We start from the raw sequence: 19,169 nt of genomic DNA on the forward strand, positions 1-19,169 counted from the left end.
TATACACTCCAAGAATAGAGAATCAAGAAATTTGGACATAAAAGGGCCATCTTTAGTGTTTTTTTAAAATATATATTAATAGATGACTTTCTTTGAAACTTTATTGCTTACCAGTTCCAATATGAAATTCCTCTGGTAGTAAATATTCTGGCTGAAAGGAAATCGTCAAACTGGACCACTGCCTGTGGGGTCAAGGCTATACCGGGACTAGAATTTTGGTCTCTAACTCCTAGATTTCTGACTTCTGGACTCTGCAGATTCTCTGCAAGCTCCAAAAAGCTTTTTCCAGCATTGCAGGTGAAAATCCCCTAGTCTAGCCACAGCATGTGAGATGGCAGCAGTTCGGCTGCCTGGCTGTGGTTTTAATACAGGGAAGTGAAGTGTGTCCAATCAAAACGGCCAGGGGTAATCTAGGTCAACTGCCCATCCACATAGGTGACTGGAGCCACAAAAGAATCCAAGTCATTCCACGTGATACAAGTCACAGTTTGGAAGGTCAACCTCACCTAAATCTTTGCCAGGATTTGGTGATTTCAAGTGAAGCCTGTCTCTGTCCTAGACCTTTCCAAATCTTTTATTCAGTAACAGTGCACTGGAAGAACTGGCTTCATCAGTCACCACCACAATGGGTTGTTAACTATGGACTTCATATTAATGATAATATCAGAAATGGGAAAGTAGGAAAAAAAATAGTATTTAAAACGCAGAGGGCTTGTGCAGGTTATAAAACAATAAACAAAAGGAGAAAATGTAACCTAGCAATTCACTGCAAAAAAAAAATTGGTGCTTTCCAAGTAAATATGCCCACTTTCCAATACTGAAACAAGGTGAAGATCAGAGGTGAGTTTAATAAAATCTGCTTTCAGGACCTGGTTCTATTTCTGTCCAGGCTGCATTCTGGTAGTGAGCTTCTACTCTTGGAAAAGAGGATATTCCACAAGTAATTTCATCTTTTGCTCTTCCCCTAACTTCACAGGACCTGCTTTGGAATGTATATTTTTGTTTCAGTAACATATATATTCCTCTACTATGTTAGAATGCTTATTAATGCTGCTAGGCAAAATAACTGCTAGGTATAAATCTCTTAGGGAATTGGACCATATACTTGCCTGGACTTGTCTTCTCATTACAGCTCCCCACCCAGGACAACACCAAGGACACCGTGTCCTTCAGTTCCATTACAGAACTGGGCCACCAAATCTAAAAAGATCAACTGCTTTACATATTTCTGCACGTGACGAGCACGTGTTCATGTAATATATGGTAGTATCTGTTGGCCTTGTGTACGTGTCATATTTCCATAACGTGCCTTGGTGTCTCATGGAAATAAACCAAAACAGACCGCATTGTGCAACTCCAGGGGAGTGGCATTCACATCACAGTCTGTGCTGCCTTATGGAGTTGCACAGTGTACAACCTAGGCAACCTTGGGTGGTGGCTCTGATTGCTAGTCATCAGACAGGCCCCTGAGGAGCTTGGGTGTGTGCTGTTGGGAGAAGACCATGTCTGCTTCAAGGGCAGTGGTGGAAGACATTAGCTAGCATGGGGCAGAGTTCATCACGCTGTGTGATTATGGGGTGGGGTTTATACCACTTGTCAGGTTTAAAAGAGGCTGGTGAAGGAAATATTAGGGGGGCTCTGAGTTTGGGTCTGGTTGACCTCAAACCCCAAAGGGGGCTGGGCCAGCAGAGTCCATTCACTAGCCTACAACTTCTTGGAAAGTGTGTCAGCTCTCAATGGACAGGAAGGGAGATTTTTTTTTTAAGGTTTAATAAAAAATAATCTGGTAGCTCCTTAATGTCCAGGGATAGCTCCCTTTCTCTGCAACCTGAAAGCTTCCCAGTGAGCATGTTTCATGGGAGGGGCTCTCTTCTGCTAACAGAGTTTTCAAGCCAGCGCTCATCTGCAACTGTTGATCTCTTTGGAAATCCTAAATAGAGCTGCTGAATTGTTGTCATGGTTACCTGGGGCAGTTTCTGAGCCATTATGTTCTCAAGGAAGGCAGTTCTGAGCTCGGTATCCTGGGTTTCTGAGTAGTCAACTGACTCAAGAGAATTGTTTCCCTCTTCCTTCTCCCATGCTCTTAATTGCTACCCAGAAGTCTGATGTCTCCAGAGATCATCTTAGCTTCAGCCCAGCCCAAACCCTGATTTAGCTTTAAAAGATCAGGCTGACCAACCAGCATCCTGACTATGGCGCTGGTGTGCCTCCTCCCTCTACAAAGTGACCTAAGTTTCTAGATTCACTCATGCATGCAGTTTCTGGGAAAAAGACACTAGTGAAGTAGCTCTCTATGCTTAATATGTCAATAAGGAACTGACATTTTTGAAAACCTCCTATGAACCCAGCACTTCACTGTAATTTACTACCTTCTAGCCAGGGAGGAACTATCATTCATATTTTATTGATAAGGAATCAGGGGATTGTAGAGGTGATTCCTGCCCAGAGCTCTACAATTAGGCAGTAGAAGATCTGGGATTCAAATAAACCAGTTTGGTTCTAAAGATACCCCTCTTTTCTTCAAGCATGGCAGCTATTTCAGCCACTAAGAATTGGCAGCCCCCAAAGGCTCTCAACCATCTACTGAATATTAAACATTCATTCATTCATTCAATAAACATATTCTGAGTCCACTCTGTGCCAAATCCTCTGAAGGCCACTAGCGACACACAGATAAATCAGACAAAATCTCTGCCTGTGAAAAAAAAAAAAAACCTAACTGACAACCAGAAGTAACTAAATGAGGAGAATCTACAAGATGCTACACAAAGGAGAGTCAGGGAAACCATTCTGGAGGAAAGGACACCTAATTGAACCACCTCAGTCTCAAGGCATGGCCAGTTATGGGGAATAAACAGTAGAATAAGACCCAATCCCTAACACTCAAGGAACTCAAAGCAGAGTTACAAAGACTCATGTTCAGGACATAAGACAATAAATAAATAAATAAAATCACTGATTAAGATCCCAAACAGGTGTTCTACATGGAATATGGGAGGATTGATAAACTGAGGCAGCAGAAGTTGGGGCCACTGAGGAAAGGCTAGGTAAAGGAAGTGGAAGTCATTTCCTTTCATGAGATCTTTCTTAAAAGTCTGTGATCTCTCCTTTTTACTCCCTACTTTTTGCCATAGTCATTTGTGGATCTACTCTGATTTCTTCATTTTTCATTTTCTACTAAAGGAAGATACTCACTATTCAACATCTTTAGAACCTTTGCTGAGAGCAAGGCGTTAATTTAGGTCCTGATGGTGGTCATGTACAAAGACAAGGAACCCTTGAATAGCAAATGAATAACCTAAATGATGACAGTTTGAGAGACGTTAGCCCCAAACCAAATGGCAGACCTGAAAAAAGGATTCAGGAGGAATATCACTGTAGTTGGTTTGTTCACTCTTTTTTTCAGCATCCATTCGCTAATGATTCCTATCTATCAATACAAGGTCCTCTCCTCAAAAAGCCCACAGGTGACCACAGGTCCAGGAGACATAAGCAACCATTACAATAGAGGGTGACAAGCATGAGAAATATACTGGGCCATGGACATCCATTTAAGAGGGATTTCAGAAGACAGAGTTGGTAGCTTTTGAACCGATTCCTAAAACTAAATTAGAGTTTACCAGGTGGAGGAGAGAGGAAATGGAAGGTAAAAAGGAACTGAGATTATATTTGGAGGAGCTTGTTGTGGGGCGTTTGGAGGAGATGAGATGTTAAGATATACTGCCCCCAGAGTGCAAAACCCTTGAATATGAGGATAAAAAGTTTGGTCTTTTTCAAGGAGGTGGTGGGCAGTCGTAGAGAGAGCAGAACAGGTGAGGATCCTGGTTAAGATTCTTCATTTTGGAAATGTGCCCCTAATAAGCGGGTAGGGTACATTAGAGCGGATGGGGATAAGGAGGGCTCGGCCACGGACGCCGCAGCTGTATCTTTGTGCCTGAAACACTGCACCGGACGGGAGCCTAAACCAAACAGGAGGAGTGGGGGTGGGGGGATGGAAGGTGAAGGGAGAGTCCCGTGTAAGATCCACTTTCAGGACAAGCACATACGCAATTCTAGACACCTTACAGCAGCTGGTAAAACCCGCCTCCTCTTCCAGATCCCTCCGGGGCGGAGCTCGAGCCAAAGCACGAGATGCCTGGGGAACCATGTTTACTCTGGGCAGTCCTCCCGATCATCCGCGGTTTCATGGGTAGCCAATCCGATCTCCTACTCCTGGACTCTTTTCCACAGTGCTAGGAATATCCGTTTTCTTCCGCGCGCCCCTGTACGCTCCTCCTGCAGAGCGTAGTTAAGCGAAATAAACAGCGCAGTAGTCCTTTGCCCACACTAAAGATGGCGACTCGCTGGGTTCCCTCTGGGTAGTAGAGCGAGTTCCAGGCTCCAGGCCTGACTGGGCGAGGCGCAGACGGAAGGGGCGTCTCTCGACGTAACTTTTCGACCTTCCTGGGAGGGCACCTGGGTTGTGGGCGTGGCCTTATCTGAATTCTAGCAGCTTATTGGCCTTTAGGCAGGTGGGCGGGGTGTCTGGCCTACCCCACCCCTCCCTTCTCGAACCGGAAGTGTCTCTCGGTCTTTCCAGCTGGTTGTCATTTCACTCGGCTAGGTCCTGAGGAGAAGGACTCAGCCGCGGCTGCTGGACCCGGGCACCGGGAGGCGGCGGCGGCGGCGGCGGCAGCGGCAGCAGCAGCGGCGGCGGAGGCGACAGCAGAAGAGGAAGAGGAGGAAGGAGAGAAGAAGAGCCAGGCGGAGTTCGCAACTACGACGGCGGGGACTGCGGGACCGGGGTAAAGCGGCGGCGACGACGACGGCCCAGCAACCGTGAGGAGAAACAAAAGCCTTCTAAATTATAGTTTAAACAAAATCTGGGGGCAAAAAGAGAGAGAGCAAAGGGGGGAGGCCCTTCTTTTTTAGAACAACTAAGCTAGTGGGATTTTCTTTTTTTCCCTCTCCCTCCCCCCCCCGCACCCCCCAACCCCCACCCCCCACCCCACCCCACCCCCGGCGGAGAATCGAACTGAGAGAACTGAACAAACCGCCCCTGGGTCCCATGAGGGAAAAAAACCCCGGAGCCGCAGAGAGGGGAAGAGGCCGAAACCGCAGGACCTTCCAGGTCGCCCCCTTGGTCCCCGCACCCCCGGGCCGCCAGCTCGTCCTCGTCGAGTCTCCCTAATCCATCCTGATCGCGACACCCCCACGAGGGAGAAACGGGTGTGTTTCCAAACCATTTCATGGGGGAGAGAAGGCCAGGGGGAGCCCAGGAACAGCGACCGCAGCAAGATCTGCACCCAGAGCTTCAGGAACAGCCCCAGAGGCCAAAACTGCACCCCGTGAAAGAGCAGAAACAGGATCAGGAAGAGCAGAAACCTCCCTGCAATCATCTTTCCATTAGTCAATGCTGATTTCCTCTCCCGCAACCAGGAATTTGCCCCCCACCCCAGATAACCTAATATAATCTATCTATATATAAATATATAATATATAATGTTCTTAAATTATTCCTGATTTTTTTTAACCAAGCTGCCAAGAAAAGAACCTATTCTCCTCTTAGCCCTATTCTAATTTTTATGTGAGTGAATCTAAACTGCTGAAGAAGACCATATGTGATTGTTAAATTATATATATATATATTTTTACTCCTCGCAGTGCTTATTCTTCTACATCCATAGATGCTTGAGAAGCTGTGTTTTTGTCATTCATGTACGTTTTCCTTTGGAAAAAGAAAGCGCCTATTTTACTAACCAAAGACTTGATTTTTGCCCTCTTCGTTTTTATTCCCTCCTAGAAATAAGCCTAGTTGGATTCATGTCAGTGTTTTAAGATTTTTTTTCTTCCTTTTTTTAGTTTTTTTTTCTTTCAGAGACCAGAATTCCAAATCTGAACTATTTAGGGTGATAAGCTGCATCTTTGAGCTAGCTAAAAATAAGACGTTTCAAACAAGCAACTTACATTTGGAGTAGAGGATACAAAGGCTTGAGATACCAGGTTGTTTTTTATCTTAAGATTCTGAGCCTAAAAATAATAAATGGGGGATTACGGGTTTGGAGTGCTAGTGCAAAGCAATACTGGGAATAAATCTGCTTTTCCAGTCAGATTCCATCCACATCTGCAGCCTCCACACCATCACCAAAATGCCACCCCCAGCCCTGCTGCTTTTATAAATAATAACACAGCTGCCAATGGCAGCAGTGCCGGGTCAGCTTGGCTCTTTCCTGCTCCGGCTACCCATAACATTCAGGATGAGATCTTGGGATCAGAAAAAGCAAAAAGTCAGCAACAGGAACCGCAAGATCCTTTGGAAAAGCAGCAGCTCTCCCCCAGTCCAGGTCAGGAAGCTGGAATATTGCCTGAAACTGAGAAGGCTAAATCTGAAGAAAATCAAGGGGACAATTCTTCAGAAAATGGCAATGGGAAGGAGAAAATAAGAATTGAATCACCAGTGTTGACAGGGTTTGATTATCAAGAAGCCACGGGGCTAGGTACTTCTACCCAACCCTTGACATCAAGCGCATCGTCTCTCACTGGTTTCAGTAACTGGTCAGCAGCGATAGCGCCTTCCTCCTCTACAATCATCAATGAAGATGCAAGTTTCTTTCACCAGGGAGGGGTCCCGGCTGCTTCGGCTAATAACGGTGCTCTGTTGTTTCAAAATTTCCCCCATCATGTCAGCCCTGGCTTCGGAGGCAGCTTCTCTCCTCAGATTGGGCCTCTCTCACAGCACCACCCTCATCACCCTCATTTCCAACATCATCACAGCCAGCATCAGCAGCAAAGGAGGTCTCCTGCCAGTCCCCATCCCCCACCTTTCACACATAGAAATGCTGCTTTTAACCAGCTGCCTCATTTGGCGAATAATCTTAACAAGCCCCCTTCTCCGTGGAGCAGCTACCAGAGTCCCTCTCCTACACCGTCTTCTTCCTGGAGCCCAGGAGGTGGTGGATATGGTGGCTGGGGAGGTTCACAAGGCCGAGATCACCGTAGGGGGCTGAATGGAGGAATAACGCCCCTGAACTCCATCTCGCCTTTGAAGAAAAATTTTGCAAGCAATCATATTCAGCTCCAGAAGTATGCTCGCCCCAGCTCTGCCTTTGCTCCTAAATCCTGGATGGAAGATAGCTTGAACAGGGCTGACAACATTTTTCCTTTTCCGGTAAGATTATGTTCCATTAATAGATTAAGGTGAAATAAGGAAACGGCATGGTGTAATATCTATGTAACTAAGAGAGTTTGAATTGTCTGTATTCATATCAGAGCTCTTGGAAAAAGAGTTCATTGTTAAGACATTATTTTGGCAGGAGAGCAGTGTAATTTGGAATAAAATATTCAGCTGTTCTTTTTTTGTAATTTTCTAATTGTTATCTTTCCATAGATAACCATATAAATTAGCATAATTGTGAATACCAGGTAGCTAGTGATGTCATGATTATTAACTGCAGTACCTTTCTAGCCTGACAAGAAAATCGTGGTAGGTTTTTCCCTACTTACTTAGGTGAGAATAAATAATGTAGATATAAATATATTTCATTATGGAAACTGATTAGCATTTTCTGCCCATACGCATAACTATATACCCTCCCAAATTTGTTTTTCACCACTGTAAGGTAATGATTCGCTGAAAACCAACTACTGAAATATAGTTTTCTCCCTGATCATATTTTAAACCTGAAACCTCTCTGAACCATGCAGTCTGAAGAGTTTGCAGTTATCAATTTGAAATTCCTATTAAACCTTTTTGCAAATTCTGGCTTGCCTTGTGTCAGTAAGGACTGCTAGGGAAATGATGTAGATATTTTCTTGATCCCCAATTATTTTTGAATACTATGAAACTGTTGGTCTCAGAGTGACTCTTATGATGCCTTTTCACCCATTTGTTTATTTCCCAGTGTTAACACTAGGGGTGTAGATAATTAAACCATTCCTAAAAATAGGTCCAGACAAAGATTACTTGTCTTTTTTGCCACCAGTGTATTCTTATTCTCCAACATCACATTGTTTGATGTTTTTGAATTAATGAGCAGCCAGTCTAGTTGATAGATATAATATAAAGGGAATTTCAGAGTTAATTGAGCATCAGATGCCCTACTAAATTTGTTTCCTTTGGGGGTATGATCATTTATAAGTGTTTAGGAAATTTATATGGGTTATAAGCTAACACTGAATCAGTCCTCACAGTGAACCCCACAAGGTAAGTTCTGTTATCACCCCCATTTTAGAGATGAGAAAATCATGAGCATCAGCAAGATATAATAACTTGCCCAAGAGCACACAGCTGATGTACAAACTCTAGGCTAAAAAGCAAAGATTAAAACATACTGTGCTATATCTAAAAAGTTATTTTAGAGATCTTTCTAAAGGCTAAACAGATTTCAAAATAGTGATACTATATCCAGATGTGATGTCAGCACAAGTGGAATTATTTGTTTTAATTAATAATTTGCTCAGAGGGAGGGAAGTTTGCTAAGAGAACCCTGTGTCATTCCCAGGAGTTAAATATCCATTATCTAAGGATATAATAGTTAGGATATATCAAAATCTAACAGGTATAATAGTTAGGATGTATAAAAATATTTGGTGAAATCTGGTTTTGAATTTTTTTTAATATTTTTTTCGCCCAGGTTGAAAAAAGATGTTGGCTTTTGTTTTTAGAAAGGGTTTTTACTCAAACTGAAGAGAGCAATTTTCAAGCTTTAGTGATCAGGTAAAAGGCTGTTTAATACATTGGCAATTCCATGAAGTCTGTTTTTATTTTATTTATTTATTTATTTTTAAGATAAAGCTTACAGAGGTTTTGTCTTCCTAAAATCAGGAAACAGGACAACTAGAAAAAATCTGTAACTAGACACACAATAACCTTAAATAGTTTGTTCCTCCAAATTTCTTTCAAAAACACAGTAACATAAACAACAATAAAATTATTTTTAGCATCTATTGAAGTTTTGCTATTCATGAAAAGTTGGTTTTGATAGTCTTTTGAACATAAATTTAAGGGAAGTTTAATGCAAAGGTAACTTTTGCAAATTATTCATATATTCCAAATTAAAAAAAATCCAAGATGGCATTCTCGACATTTTAACTGGGTTAAGATTAGCTCACAATTGAAAATACTTTTCTTTTTTATTTTGCTACTAATCAAGTGACAGAATGGATTTATGTGACTGCATAGTTTGTTTTCCATTCTCAGTTTACTGACTTTTGATAAAGATTTGCTTTGAGAAATTAATTTCAAAAAGTGACTAAATTACATGTATATGCACATTATTAATATTTTTATGGGGCTGATGAGATGTGTTTAACGTGAAATTTTTTCAGTCAGATAATTTCTTAAGAGATTAAGCTGATGTATGAAATAATGTAGTAGACTAAGATTGACACTAAAAGATATTGTTAGAAACCAGCTCTTCCCTTAGAGTTGTTGTCTGCTATGCTGAGGGTGGAAAAAAGGAAGAGTCAATGTACCTGGTTCAAATATGGTAGGATTAGAAACTAAGTGGTAGATTTCTGTTTACCATCCCCACCATTTTTAGGAGAATGTGTGTATTTCTGTGTGTGAGAGAAGAGAAGAGAGAGAGGTTAGGAGGTGGGGAGCTGAGAGAACAGTGATTTGAAAGTCACAATAAATATAAGTGATATGAAAAAATTCCTAATTGAGTTTTGAAAATATAAGAAATTAGTAAACTGAGTACCTTGGTGCTTACTTAAATGAGTGCAGAGGTGTGTATGTGTGTGTGTTTAAAGAACTACTCCTTAGAAAAAATTTTTGGCCAAAAAAAATGCCATTTTGAGTTGATACGGATTACTTGGTTAAATTTGATATGAAAACATTTGAAGGAACATTTATTTGACTGGGAGGTCAGATACCTAGTTTGCGGTCTTTGCCCTATCAAAGTCATAGCATCTGGGGGCCTCAATTTCTTCATAAAATTGGCATGGGGGGTGACCTAGGTGATTTCTAAGTTCCTTATGATCCTAAAGCAAGCTACTGTGAAATTTAAACTGCTGCAATCACAGTCCATACTTTTTTCTAAACACTGCTATCTTATTTAACTTTATTAACTTAAACTAATAATTTTAGGAAAGATGTTTTAGACATTAGTAATTCAATTTCAGTCGCTATTAAAAAGAATTCCTCAGTTGTTATAGAGAGATCTTAAAATTTACTGCAGAAATTACAGGATAGAATTTACATGGTTATATTATAATATTGGTATTCAAAGTCTAGCATGTTTTAATTATTATATTAATTATTATATTAAAAGGAAATAACTTACCTGAAATGTAACTAATACTGGGCAATGTTTATTTTAGTTTGAAGTGAATCAGAGTGGTTTTTACATTTGTTTAATAGAGGTTTGGGCACATAAAGTGAATTAAAATTCATTATGACATTTTAAATTAATTTTTGGGGGCCAGTCTTAATCTTCTCTTTAATCCATGTTTATGAAACCAGGAGCAAATATTGAAAATATTGAATTATCTTCTAAATAAGTGATATGACAGGCATTATATCTTAGCATTTTCTTTGTATTAGTATATGTGCCGCCGAATTCTCATTACGTGAATTCAGATAACATGCCTCAAATCCAGTTTTCAGATAACTAATGTATATTTAATAATTGCATACTTATAATGTTTTTACATGTATTAATTCATTTCACTCAATAATACTATGAAGTAAATATTATTGTTATTATTACTATTCACACATGAGATTAGGCTTTTAACCATTATACTACAGTATCTTTTCACATAGACATGATGCAGATGAGGAGTTGAGGGGTGGGGGTAAGAAATGCCTGCCAGAAGCGTGTAGGTAAGAAGAAAATTTTTACAGTGAATAATTGATATCTGATGATCAAAAGCTAATTATAAAGTTTTGAAAGTGGAAAGTAGTAGAATATATTTGTCAACTTCAAAAGATTAAACTTAGATAATGGCCCTCAAATCAACGTTTTTTTTTTTTTGTTTTGTTTTGTTTTTAGTACATGCTAGATATCAGACACTGAGGTAGGTGCTTTCACATTTGTTATCTCACTTCCTATATAGGATTTTTCAACCCTATGAGGTTTAGTTTTATTGTCTTAATTTCAAAATGAAAAAACAAGGTCCATATCTTGTGAGTAAAGGCATGATTTGACCCTTACTTCAGGAGGAAAAGAATCCTACCTGTCCTCCTGAACACATCATGTAATCCTGATGTCCAAACCAAATAATGTATTGGGGCATCTGCCAATAATTATATTTGAATATATGCACGTTTTGGGAGGGGTGCCTAGATTTTCTGTCCTTACAGGAAGTAAATGAGAATTGTGTGCTATAGATTCTAGTATTCTGTTATATTCAGCTCAGTTACGCCCCCATCTCTGTTAGCTAAGAACCAAGAAGTCGGCCAAAAAAGAAAAAGAAAACAAAACAGAAGAGGGGAGACAAAATCTGTCGCAAAGATGATCTTAAAACTGGATAGTTAGGGAAACATTTTAGGATTTAGAGTCTGTTTGCTTTGGTCACCATGGATTTGTTAAGTTGTGTTAACCAGGCAAAATAATTCATGTCACTTTAATAACTCTCCTTGTGTTGTCAGTTTATCGATCTACAAAATTCTACATGGCATCTTATATTTGAAAACAGAAAGTTACTGCATTGCTTTGTCCAAAAGTCATGGTGAATTATTAAAATTATCTAAAGTGCAACTTTATTACATTTTTTTTTCATGTAGTCCCAAGAGAGATCTTTGCATAGGAAACATTTTCTTTGACTTATTATATTTATTTATATTAGAAGAGGGGAAACTCATTATTTTTAACTGTAAAGCATCGGTTGGATGGTTCTGGCTCCAGCAGAATTGATATATTGGGGAAACTTTGGGAAAAATCTATCAGATGCAATTTTACTTCTTTTTATAGAAAGCCTTTTAACTAGGTTTAATTGCTTTTATGATGAAATCAAAACTTGGGCAGGGTAGTTTTGAAAATTTTTATTTTCTGTTGTGTCTTCAGAAAAACCATGGAATATGATCAACATACTGTTCAACATCTTTCAGGAAATGCCTGTTTATTTCAAGCCTAGTGAATGTGGTTGTGTTGCTAGTTGCAATTGGAAGGATGCTGTTAGTTTATGAGTTTATGCTTTTGAGAATAGTTTTTGTTGGTATTCATAAGAAAGAAATGGAAAAGTAGGCTTAAAGTTAACATATGCCTGTTTTGAATTTTGCAGTCTAAATTTATTTTCCGTATGACTTTTCTCTCTAGCTATGAGGAAAATAAGCTTGAAGTACCATTATCACATTTTTTTCAGCACTACATTGTACTTTAGTTTTTGGTCCCAACATAGATAATATATATAATGCATTTCTCAGGGAGCTTGTAACCTGAGCATTCATTTTCATTTTTCCTGACAGAAGTCATTTTATATTGTTCAAAGAAAATCGTTCTTGCAGAAATTAAAGTGTATTTTTGCCATGATAAATTTATAGTAATATATAATTTTTTAGAAGGAGTTTATAATATACTTTATAATATTAGAAGGAGTTCAACTTTCAAGTTTTTAGAAAATTCTTAGTATATGGAAATATATAGATATAGATCCTATTTTTAATCAGTATTTGAAAATGATACTTGGATAATTACTGAGAAAGGCCATTGTGTGAGGCCAAAAATACAGTATACTGAAGCACAGGTCCTGGATCCAAACAGACTTAAATTTGACTCTGATCTCTATTTAGCTTGACCTTGAACAAGTCACTTAAACTTGGGAAGACAGTACCTCATCAAGATATTAGTACCTATAAGTGAAGGGTTATTGTGAGGTACTTTATGTGGCCATATTAAGTGGCTTAGATTTTTTTGTTTAATTTAAAATAAAATTAAAATCTTTAATATTGAGTACAATCTTGAAATTAAAGTAATCACAAAAAGCTTTGGTATCTGTGACAGATATTTGAGCAGTTCTTAATGTTGTATCTTATCATATATTCTACATTTCTCAGAATCGTCTTTTTTTTTTTCTTTTTCTTTTTGGCCATGCCACCTGGCATGCAAGAACTTCGTTCCCTGACCAGGGATCGAACCCTGCCTCCTACAATGGAAGGGAAGAGTCCTAACTACTGAACTGTCAGGAAATTTCATCAGAATACTCATTTTAAATAAGCTAGGTGCAACCCAGGACAGATAAAACATTTAGCAGAATTATCAGTTTCCTTGAAGAATTTAAATTGTTTATATACCTAAACTTTTATTAGCAATAGCAGTCTGCATTTTTCAGTAGTCTTAAGATTTTGCCTATTTTTAAGAAATTTACAACATTTGATTGTTTTTGTATACATTAAAGGAGACTGGACTGTGATGGGGTTGGTTAAGGGACAGGAAAGGTATCAGATTTAATTGGATATGTTTAAACTTTTATCCTGGAATTAAGTTTTTTTAAATATATATTTTAATTAATTTGTATAATGGGCTTCCCTGGTGGCTCAGCTGGTGAAGAATCTGCCTGCGATGTGGGAGACCTGGGTTTAATCCCTGGGTTGGGAAAATATCCTAGAGGAGGGAAAGGCTATCCACTTCAGTATTCTGGCCTGGAAAATTCCACGGAGTGTATAGCCCATGGGGTCACAAAGTGTTGGATGCAGCTGAGCGAATATAACACATTTATTGAGAACTTTCTATGTTATGAGCTAGGCACAGGTCTGGATATCTCATAAAAATGGTTTTGATTTGATTTGTAATTATTTCTGATCTGTTCTAATCCTTCAGTTCAGTTCAGTCGCTCAGTTGTCTCTGACTCTTTGCGACCCCATGAACCGCAGCACACCAGGCCTCCCTGTCCATCACCAACTCCCGGAGTTCACCCAAACCCATGTCCATCGAGTCGGTGATGCCATCCAACTATCTCATCCTCTGTCGTCCCCTTCTCCTCCTGCCTTCAATCTCATTATAAAAATGTTAACAACTAGCCCAATAGTTATATTTCATCTTAATCCATGAGTTGTTTAAACTTTAAGGAAAACTAACAGGTTAAGCTTTAGGTATAACAGAAACAATGTATAAATGACATTTTAAAATATTTTATTAATGGTTACATTTATAAATATACACATACACATGTGCTTTTTAAAAATTCTGTGACAAAATGGTACCACAAAAGGCAAACTTTAACCTGTGAGTCACAGAATTCAGGTCTCATTATATGTCAAGGACCACTTACAGGTCCTTTCTCATGTTTGTAAACTGAATTTTTAAAGTCTTAAGCTAAACATGTATTTTTCATATTGTAGAATATTTAGATTGGGTAGTTACTGTTTGCTGAATAGTTGCCAGGTATATCCCAATCAGGCTTTCCTGGTGGCTCAGTCAGTAAAGAAACCACCTGCGATGCAGAAGACCTAGGTTTGACCCCTGGGTTGGGAGATCCCTTGGAGGAGGGCATGGCAACCCACTCCAGTATTCTTGCTTGGAGAATCCCATGGACAGAGAAACCTGGTGGGCTACAGTCCTTGGGGTTGCAAAGAGTCAGACATGACTGAATGACTAACACACACACACGTATCCCAGTCATTGTTTTCTTGCAGATCTGTAATGAGTTATAGTTAATCCCTCAGTATTATACATTTTAAAGCCATGTTTATATTTAAATATCATGCAGCATGTGCTGTGCTGTGCTTAGTCTCTCTGTCGTGTCCAACTCCTTGTGACCCATGGACTGTAGCCTGCCAGGCTCCTCTGTCCACGGGAGTTCTCCAGACAACAATACTGGAATGGGTTGCCGTGCCCTCCTCAAGGGGATCTTCCCAACCCAGGGATTGAACCCAGGTCTCCCACATTGCAGGTGGATTCTTTACTGTCTGAGCCACCAAGGTAGCCCCATTATACAACATACTTTTAATAATAGTTCTTCCAGATGTTTTCGAGGAATGCATCTGCTGCTGGTCAGTAAAATAGTTGCTGTAGCCTTACTGTCTATAAGAACTTTAAAAAGAACCAAACAAAGTTGATGTAAGAACATTGCTACTCAGAAAAAGCTATTAATTATTGTATGGAAGTCAGATCTGAGTTTCAACTATGGCTGTGCCACTTGCTAGCTCTGTGACCTAAGGTAAGCTACTCAGCTTTCCTGATCCTTCATTTTCTCATTTCTTTGTCTGATCTTTTTGAAATAAGATGAAGTATTTCTAATATTTGGCTTCCAAAAGATTCTGCTGGTATAAGAGAGAAGGTCATCAACTAGAAATATTAATTCAAAAGTTGGAAATCACACACATTCTTAAAATGTGAAAACTGTTATTTAACTGTTATATGGTAATTTGAGCTTAACTTTAAAGAATTTTATAAGCTGAACTATAATTTTGTTTAGTAAACTCAGTGCACTAGGGAATCAGCCCAGACGATGCTCTCATTTTCTTGAACACTGCTTGAAAATTTAGTGACCCACTAGTTTTTTTGTTTGTTTCTTCTTTGGGTAAAGTCTCTCCCCCCACCCCCAAGTCTTTTAAATTTCTTACTATGGAAACATTTAAACATATTCAATAATAGCATATATAGCAAAATCCCATGTACATGTCACCTGGCTTCCAACAATGATCAGCTCCTTGACAGTCCTCTTTGATCTATCTTCCTAACCCTCTCTTCCTGCTTTCATGTTGTTTTGAAACATTTCCTACATACTGTATCATTTCATCTGTAAATGGTTTAGTATGTGTTTCTAAAAGATAGTCTTTTTTTCCTTCTTAAAAACACACAAAGATATCTTCTAGTTGTTTTTTTAAAAAAAAGACAGAAACTGAGGCAAGGCCCATATTTTTATTGTACCTGCCCAGCCTGTTTTACTGCCCAACCTGATGCTAATCTCGAAAAAAGCCACTATTGGCTACATCTCCCTTCTCAGACAAGAAGAGTGCTGGTGGTCACATGTCTGTCAAAGAAAAGGGAGAAAGATCCAACGAAACACTAGAGTATCAGCTGATGACCAGATACTCGGGAGGAGAGTGTCCAGTTTTCTCTATGCCATCTCAGCTTTCTCCTGGGTTTATATTTTTGTGAATTTGTGAGAAGGCTCTCCAAAAGGAGAGAGAACAGGAAGGACTCAGAGCTTTTGGGCTGTATTTTTGTTTGTTTTTAAGGGGAATTTAAAGGTTTGGAATCTTTTGCAGGCCTTTGGACTGCATCACACTTTTTCACCTCTTGTTTTTCAACCCACAAATGTTTTATGCCTTCTGTGGACCGTATGGTGGGAGTGCATGACCATGGTAGACACTCTCCTCTTCATGAACTGAGGTGTCGGTGACATCTTGCTTTGTGCCTGAATACTGAGAAGTGCCTTCTCAGGAGACATTGGAGAGCTAAGGATGTGAGGCTGGTAGCTATGAGAGCCCAGAGGCTCACAGTGGGTGCAGGCTGCCTTTTGATGTTAGGTCAAGACTCATGGAAGAGAGAAATGTATGGATTGTATGGGTTACAGGATACAAACCTCAGTTTAGGAATAAAGATTGTGTATTTGGGTGACCATTCTCTCTGATGACTCCAGACCCTGATCACACCCAGCAGATACATAGCAGGGGAATGCTGATTGCCAGTAAGCAGCCAAAAATAGAGGTATGGCCTGAGTTTTAGTAGAACTTACTCACTTTCCTGAATTAATGATCTCTTGCCCCAAATAGTATATTAGGTAGGAAAGATCCCCCCCAACACCTTTTTTGTTTCTCTATGAAAATGAGCTATAGGAAGTAGCACGGAACAGCTGAATTATTCAGATACGAACAATACTTAATTTAATATGTTTGTTTGGGGCTCTTCTGCCATTGCACTGGAGAGAGAAGGAGCAGAGGGAATGTTTATTGAGTGGATCTCCTAATTGGTAGGTATTGTGCATGATCTATCATGGACTTTATTTCATTTCTCCTCAACCCAGTTTTATAAGGGAGATGTGTGAAGTAAGGGAGATCCTTATTTCACTGATGAAATCAAGGTTCAGAGATGATATGATATCAAGACCACTTGTCTAGTAAGTGGTGATTTAAACACAAGTCTTAGAATAGATTTTAGTTATTTTCCTCTGCTAGGTAAAGTGGAAATGAACAAATGATAAGAAGAAGGGGTCTATTGATTTAGGAACTGATTAATCAAGTCTAGAATGTCAGGTTGTTTTTTTAATACAGTCAAGTGGTGACAAGAAATAAATTTATCACTTTAAGGATTTCTAATACTGAGCATGAATGTGGTTTATTTAGTGAAGGTGGAATAAAAGCAAATTTTCTCAAGGGCTTTCCAGAGAGATCCGGTTCATCAGTTCACATGGGAGAAAAGGGAGCTATTGATTCAATCAGGGTAATATACTAAAGACATTGATCCATTTTGTTATAGTTTATTATTCTATTAGGAAGCACTTGGTAGCCTAAGATCTGTAAGACTGTTTGCCTCATTATAGTGTTCATAATGAGAAAATACTGACCAAAGAGGGACCCTGCTAAGAAATATGAGATGCTAGTAACTGTGGTTTTTTCCTACTTGATATAATTACTTCTTTCACTTTAACCTCTGACGCTTGTTCTCTGCATTCAGACCCTGTATACAAGTGAAGGATTTCATAGGTTGTGACAAAGTCCATTTAGTAGTGGACCACTTTTCTGAGCTTCTGCTATGAAGTAGACTCCACCGCTTACTTGGTGACTTTGAGTGCAAGTAGTTAACGTCTCATAGCTTCATGAGAAGCCTAAAATGGGGGCAATAATTGTACCCACTGTACATGATAGTTGTGAGGAACTAATGTACAGAAATCGTGCATCTTTTATCTGAGACACAACACAGAGCCAGAAGGGATGTTAGCCATTTTAATAATGATGGCGGCAGTGATGAGGGACTTACTATGCGCTGCACAGTTGCTGCAGTCTGTGGCTTTGGGGGTGAGTGGAGCTCACAGTCCAGGGAAGGAGGGAGTGGGTAGCCATCACAGACTTTGTTCATAAATATGGGCTGTCAGTGTGCTTGGCAGATATGGGGAAAGGGGACTTGTGCTTGCATAGGGATGGAAGGGTCATCTGAAAGTGAAATCTTCAGAGTTGACTATATTGTCAACTTTTGATGTCTGTGGCCTGAAATATTTAATCCAAGAAAATACTTACATTTTGGTGAATTTTGGATTAAAACTGTCATAGTTACCTTTGATTAATTATGGGCTCTGCTGGCATCTCAAATTTCATATTTATTTTGGCCTTTCAGACCAGAATGTTTTCCTTTTCCTTCTTCACCAAGGAGAAACTTCCAGAGTAAGCCAGAAAGAGAAACTTCCATAAGCTAGTACAGATACATAGCAATCTGAGAATGATGCTCACAATCATGTATGTTTTTATAGGAAGACAGTGAGTAAAGGGTGTAGCTGAATTTTGGCTTTGGTTCTTAAGAATGTCAGTTCAGTTCAGTTTGGTTGCTCTGTCGTGTCCGACTCTTTGGACTCCATGGACTGCAGCACGCCAGACCTCCCTGTCCAGTGCCAACTCCTGGAGTTTACGCACTCATGTCCATTGAGTCAGTGATGCCATCCAATCATCTCATCTTCTGTCGTCCCCTTCTCCTCTTGCCTTCAGTCTTTCTCAGAATCAGGGTCTTTTCCAGTGAGTCAGTTCTTCGAATCAGGTGGCCAAAGTATTGGAGTTTCAGCTTCAGCATCAGTCCTTCCAGTGAATGTTGAGGATTTCCTTTAGGATGGACTGGTTGGATCTCCTTGCAGTCCAAGGGACTCTTATGCATTAGTCAGGTCTAGTAATGCTAAAACATACTGACTCAAGTATGACAAGACAAGAACCAGTAATGGAGTGGTTATAGTGGTGGTTCTGTTGAAATTGAACTTAATTGTAATCTTTTGCCAATTTATGCATCTTAGAGCTTGGAAGAGAGGACTTTGTTTTTAATTTTGAGAATAAAACCTTTCTCTTCATAAGGAAACTGTAAAATAGTTGATATTTAAGCTGGACTGCATCATCATTGTTAAACAGGATTTAAGCTATAAATCGCATCCCAAAGTATCTAATGAAATTAACCTGTGGAATGGAATTGTTTAACTCAGTGGTTCTCAAAGTGTGGTCCCCATCTTCACTTGGAAACTTAGTAGCAATGTGAATTCTTGGACCTACTGAATGAAAACCTTTGGGTGTTGACTCAGTAGGCTGTGTTTCAATAGGACCGCCAAGT

At 39.5% G+C, this 19,169-nt stretch overlaps 1 protein-coding gene across 2 annotated transcripts in view; it reads left to right on the forward strand.

The window, feature by feature from the left end:
• Nucleotides 1-5,572: 5,572 nt before the first annotated feature.
• CPEB4 (cytoplasmic polyadenylation element binding protein 4) overlaps nucleotides 5,573-19,169 on the forward strand; it is a 70,647-nt gene continuing 57,050 nt past the window's right edge. For both annotated transcript variants that reach the window (XM_052659121.1, XM_052659123.1), the window contains exon 1: nucleotides 5,573-7,147. In XM_052659121.1, the coding sequence (XP_052515081.1) occupies nucleotides 6,023-7,147 (1,125 nt within the window). In that variant the 5' untranslated portion in view covers nucleotides 5,573-6,022. The remainder of the gene's footprint in view (nucleotides 7,148-19,169) is intronic.

The sequence above is a fragment of the Budorcas taxicolor genome, chromosome 20 (genome assembly GCF_023091745.1).
Source record: "Budorcas taxicolor isolate Tak-1 chromosome 20, Takin1.1, whole genome shotgun sequence".
In the NCBI taxonomy this organism is placed as follows: Eukaryota; Metazoa; Chordata; class Mammalia; order Artiodactyla; family Bovidae; genus Budorcas; species Budorcas taxicolor.